Here is a 6,056-nt window from a genome sequence, read left to right as displayed (position 1 = left end):
TGGGCCCCACAAAATGTTGCGTGTGTAGGAAAGTTTGTTGTGTCATGTTAAATGACAATTGCAAATCCCTAAGTTTAAAACCATTAACATCCAACATAGAAACTGAAATAAGGTTCCTAGATAATGAAGGTACATAAAGGGTGCGTAATAGGTCTAAATGATAGCCACTATCTAAGACCAGACGATAAGTCCCTGTGCCTTCAATCGAAGATTTCTTTCTGTTTCCCATAAAGAGAAAACGATCTTCATTTGGATTTATAGTTCGGATCGTAACGAATCCCTGCAAGTTGTTGAAAATATTCATTTTAATGAACATAAGGCTCATCCTGTTACTTCGATTTCATGCCTTAAGGTTAGATTTCTCTTCCTCACTACTGATTTCAGTAATAGCAGCGGCTTCATTCTCAAGGAGTGCCAAGTCAAGATCCATAACACCTAAATGAAAATTGACTTGTTCACGCCATTCTGAGAAAGAATAATTGAATAATTGAATAACTGAATAAAATGATCTTGGGAAAGCAATTCCTATAATAAATCTGACAATACTCGAACTGAAATAATTGAATAATCAATGAACCGTAGATAAATAACAATAAATTCAGGTAAACTTTCTTTGTGGGAGACCTTTGTTGGGGTGAGTTCCTCCCTTCAATGCTTGGTGGCTAAGGCATACACTACATTTATGGGTGAATGACTCAATGTCTTAACAACCATCTCAATAAATGTTACCCATCTCTTTAATGATGAAAAATTATAGAAGATGGTGTAAGATTTCTCCTCACCTTTATAATTCACATGAAATATTTTGTAATAGGTTAGAGAGAGCTAAGTAAGATAAATGAGAAACTTCTGAAGAAAAGTTTGAATGTGAGACCTCTTTACAAAAGAATCTTGTAACGATTATTGTTGGTAAAGTTTGAGTGTACCTCTAATGAGACTAGAGAAGTTTGAATCCTTTATAATTATATTATTCATAGTGTAAGATTTTATTTATAGACTAGGTTCCGTGATTTTTATTTCTTGTTGTGTTTTTACTCTCCATCTCTTTTGTATGTAATTTTCTTTGTTTATGTGATTTGGCCAAGCTGATGATTTTAAGCCGATTTAGGAACCGCATCCGAACAACCTTTAGAGCTGTGTGTATTATGAAAATAAAATTTGAACCGCCTTTTGCTTTGACAGCTCGAAATCATTTGTGGCAAGCAGAATTTATTCTGTCCAACTCTTGTCAAACAAGTTGTCACACTTCAAAATCAGTTTGAGGACTGAAATTGGATTCTGTCTTTTTTTCAATGATTCTAGCAAGGTCTTAAAATCTTAAAGAAACATACTACACATCTTACAATAAATAAAGTTTTCCCTGACTTGTTTAAATTGGATTGGACACTGAACCTTCTCAAACTCACCCCACATGCTAACCCCTTTTGCAAGAATATTTTTGGGATTCTCGAATGAAATAATGCAATATGTGTCCCCTTAAAAGTGAATGAGATTCACCGCATTCACACATATGATCACTAGTGAACTTATATTTTAAAAAGTGAGAATTATATGTTTCCTCCTAAATAGAAATGCGAAACATATCACAGTATTGAGCATTACCCTGTTATTCATTTCTTATTTATTTATTTTTTACCTGATATGGTGCTCATCAAGTATTTAATTTGCATAGAATTATATTTAAAAGTTCTAAATATTTATTATGAAATCAGTATTCAAAAGGGTCTTCGGAAATACTAAAAGTGTTGAACAATGAAGTTTTATGATCTCACTTAATTTTTTTTTATTCACTACTCCCATTAATAATAAGCTTCAATCCCATGCAAGTACAGTACTCTTTATCCAATTAGTTATATAGGCCATACCTACATATGTGATGGCTTGTTTTCGTCTTCCAGAAATATTGTGTTATAAAATTCAGAAGCTAAACCTATATTACAAAGGATGGACGTTAAAGAATATGAACAAGTTCACATGGCATTTTCATTCTTTGGGTTTTTATATTGTGATTCATGTTAAAAAGTCGCCATGGAAATTCTATATGAAGGAGACAATCCGAGTGGCAAAAATTGCCATGGTCTGAATTGAAGAGTCATCCTGGTACTTTTGCTAATTGCGTAAATAGTCTTAAATGGGTGACTTTCATACTTTGGTTATTTGGAAGTGTAGAAATAACCAAATCTTTAGCTGTTAAAAATTGCCAGACTTAATTTATAGTCACTCTTAAGGATAGTTTGTAACAATTTCACATAGTCCTTCCCTTGTTTGGAAGTGACCTTGGTTTACTGTCCATCGATTGTATTTGAAGTTATGTATCTTTTCATTTTAATTAATGAATTTCAATCTCAGTTAAAAATAAATAATAAATAAATGTGTGTATAACTTCTTAACCTTTTCACTTTGTGCCAAAAAGACCTTCGATTAGTGAAACTATTTATTGACATAATTCACATGTGAGTTCCACCTAACACAACAAAATTAAATGAACAAAAAAAAATCTTTCCAAGAGATCAAGATGAAATTGATTTTTGTCTAGACTCAAATACTTGATGTTGTAGACAATACCATCTTTCTCATTTTATGATTACAAAGGTGAAGAAATGGAAAGTGACATTGAGGATGGAGAAAAAAGGAGAAGAGTTGGAGGAAGAGAAAGGAACATGAAATGTGTTAGAGAATAATATAAAGTATTAAAAAGACCATCACCTAACACCTTAAGGTTTTGGGTTAAAATAATTTTTAACATGGTATCAAAGCAGCTGCAGTCACCATGATGTCTCTAGTTTGATCCTCACCGTCCCCCACTTTCAGGTGGAATTAAGAAAAGCACAAGACAGACAAAAAATAGGCTTGTGCGGCACAAGGCAGACCAATAATGGGCTTGTGCCATATCCACGCTTCAAGCCCAAAGGACTCTTGCGTGAGGGGGTGTGTTAGAGAATATAATATAAATAATTAAAAATACCCTTATCCAACAACACCTTTGTTAAGAATGGTACGGAGGAGCCCAAAGCCCATTGCAAGGGATACATCCATGGGCCAAGTGATAAACCACAATAAGTGGGTCGACACCACATCTCAACCCAAAACCTTAAGGTTGTAGGTTTATGGGTCTTTTTGCACTTATATGGTCATCACTTGGTCTATGTCTAGCCGATGTGGTACTTTCTTATAACTCATACTTGAATACTTCCAACATCTCCCCTCAAGTGTGAGACCCAATATCATGCTCCCCTTAAGGGCAACTTCTGCAGAAGTCTTTTTTCTTTAACTATTGGAGTCACACTAAGCCTTCTGCGGAGCCCTTGAAACATCACCATCTCTAAATACTTGGCCCAACACCTTTGGCTCTGATACCACTGTTAAAAATGGTACGAGGGAGCCCAAAACCCATTGCAATAGATACATCCATGGGCCAAGTGATAAACCACAATAAGTGGGTCGACACCACATCTCAAACCAAAACCTTAAGGCTGTAGGTTTATGGGTCTTTTTGCACTTATATGGTCATCACTTGGTCTATGTATAGCCGATGAAGGTGTCATAAATTTGGTCATTATCAATCTGAATGTTATACTAGGTTGGTTTTATAAAGTGTCCTTATGAACATACACTCTTTGTTAAGATTGGTGATGAAGGAAAAATGCTTATTGTTTGCTTATATGTAGATGATCTTATATTCACTGGAAATTGTGATGTTATGTTTGTAGAATTTAAAAAGTCTATGATGAATGAGTTTGAAATGACTGATCTTGGTATAATGCATTACTTTCTTGGCATAAGTGTAGCACAATCAAGTGATGGAATTTTTATTTCTCAAAATAAATATGTGGAAGATATTCTAGACAGGTTTCAGATGAAGGATTGTAATCATGTGCACACTCCAGTTGAATGTGGCTTGAAGCTACATAAAGATCATGGAGGAAAGAAGGTTGACAACACCTTCTACAAACAAATTGTGGGAAGTTTGATGTATCTCACTGCAACAAGGCCAGACATAATGTATTATGTGAGTTTAATTAGCAGGTATATGGAGAATCCTACAGAAATGCATTTGTTGGCTGCCAAGAGAATCCTTCGCTACTTGCAAGGAACAAGAAAATTCGGGATATTTTACAAGAGGGTGTAAAATCTGATTTAGTGGGATTTACTGATAGTGATTACGCAGGAGATCAAGATGACAGGAAGAGCACTTCAGGTTATGTTTTTATGATTGGTACAGGTGCTATTTCTTGGGCATCGAAGAAGCAACCAATTGTCACTTTGTCAAGCACATAAGCTGAATTTGTTGCTGCTATAGCTTGTGCATGCCAAGCCATTTGGCTAAGGAGAATTCTTGAGGAGCTTCAATTCAAGCAACTCAAAGCTACTCAAATTATGTGTGATAATAATTCAGCAATTAGATTATCCAAGAATCCTGTGCTACATGGAAGAAGCAAGCACATTGATGTGAAGTTTTATTTTATAAGAGATCTTTGTAATGATGGAGCTATTGATTTAATCTACTGCAGGAGTGAAGACCAGATTGCTGATATTTTCACTAAAGCTCTCAAGATGGAGTCATTTGTGAAGTTAAGAAGATTATTAGGTGTCTGTATACTTTAAACTGACTGTTAGCAAACATCAGTTTAAGGGAGGGAATGTTGAAGTCTTTTTAGTTTCTTGTGTCAGTTACAATATTGAAGAGTTAATTGTCTTTTGGTTTTTCTTATGTAAGTTATGAAGTTAAATTGTTATGTTTATTAGGGATATAATGGTTGACGTTATGACATTATGAGTAGTTAATTAGTGGTGTTATGAGGGTGTTATGAGACTCTTGATTAGCTTTGTAATAAGTCTCTTCATTGATACTTTCAGTTTTTTATGTTGCCTATTAATAAGCTTGATGTGTTGAAGAAATAGTATTCCCTTTTGCAAATTCAGAACGATGTTGTTTGCTAACAACACATTCTTCACATACTAAGGAATAAGGAATTGTGATTTGAGGAAGGCTTGTCACCATATTTTTCTGTTGGAGCGTCTTCAACCCACCCAAGCTTAAATGGCCATAGCGAAAATGCCACAACCATGAAGGATCTTTCATTTCAGCCATTAAACTAGTTTGGATTCCTTCAATCTTTAATGGAAACAATCTTTTTGAACTCATCTGAATAACAACTATAGCTCCTCTAACAGAATCATATATTTCACAAACACCATTTTTAATAGTGATCACATAACCCTTTTCTTGTAATTGGCCAGCATTCAATAAATTACTTTTCAAATCAGGAACATACAATACATTAGATATTGTTTCCACAAAACCATTCTTGGTTTTTATTTTAATGTCACCTTTTCCCATTACTTTCACAGTAGAATGATCACCAAAACTCACAGTAGTTTGAAAACTTTCATTCAGATGAGAGAAAGAAGACTTACTACCACTCATGTGATTGCTGCAGCCAGTATCCACATACCAAACATCTGGCTCAATTTTCTTTTCATCTTTAGCAACCATCAATAAGGTTTCACCTTCCTCATTTTCTGCAAAGTTTGAACTTTCTCCTTTTTCTTTGTTATTTGAAGCTTTTTGCGAAGAACATGGCATCCGAAAAGAGCTTACAACTGCGTATACACCACAACAAAATGGTGTATTAGAGAGGAAGAATATAACCGTCCTCAACATGGTTAGAAGCTTGTTGGCAAGAGGAAGAGTTCCAAAGACGTTTTGGCCAGAAGCTGTAAACTGGTGCATTCATGTCTTGAACAGAAGTCCAACCTTTGCAGTTCGAAATATGACGCCAGAAGAGGCTTGAAGTGGGAGAAAACCAAATGTGGATCACTTTAGAATTTTTGGATGCATTCCATATGCTCATGTCCCGGATCAGAAAAGAAAAAAACTTGATGACAAGGCTGAAAAATGTGTCTTTCTAGGTGTAAGTGATACATCTAAAGCATATAAATTATTTAATCCACTGACAAAAAAAATTATGGTTAGCAAGGATGTTGTTTTTGATGAAGAAAACACTTGGGATTGGAATATGCAGCAGCCTACCCAAGTTCTTTGTGATATTGAT

At 34.8% G+C, this 6,056-nt stretch overlaps 1 protein-coding gene across 1 annotated transcript; it reads right to left on the bottom strand.

Moving 5' to 3' along the window:
- Positions 1-4,873: 4,873 nt before the first annotated feature.
- Positions 4,874-5,734, bottom strand: LOC133318690 (uncharacterized). The gene has a single exon (XM_061480392.1). It carries the CDS (start codon positions 5,732-5,734, stop codon positions 4,874-4,876), a length of 861 nt encoding a protein of 286 aa, XP_061336376.1.
- Positions 5,735-6,056: the final 322 nt, after the last annotated feature.

This window comes from Gastrolobium bilobum, unplaced genomic scaffold (assembly GCF_033153095.1).
Source record: "Gastrolobium bilobum isolate Gb01-03AN ecotype WA unplaced genomic scaffold, APGP_CSIRO_Gbil_v1 utg59847, whole genome shotgun sequence".
Classification (NCBI taxonomy): Eukaryota; Viridiplantae; Streptophyta; class Magnoliopsida; order Fabales; family Fabaceae; genus Gastrolobium; species Gastrolobium bilobum.
Note: the sequence above shows the minus strand (reverse complement) of the source record. Positions and strands in the feature narration are given on the sequence as shown.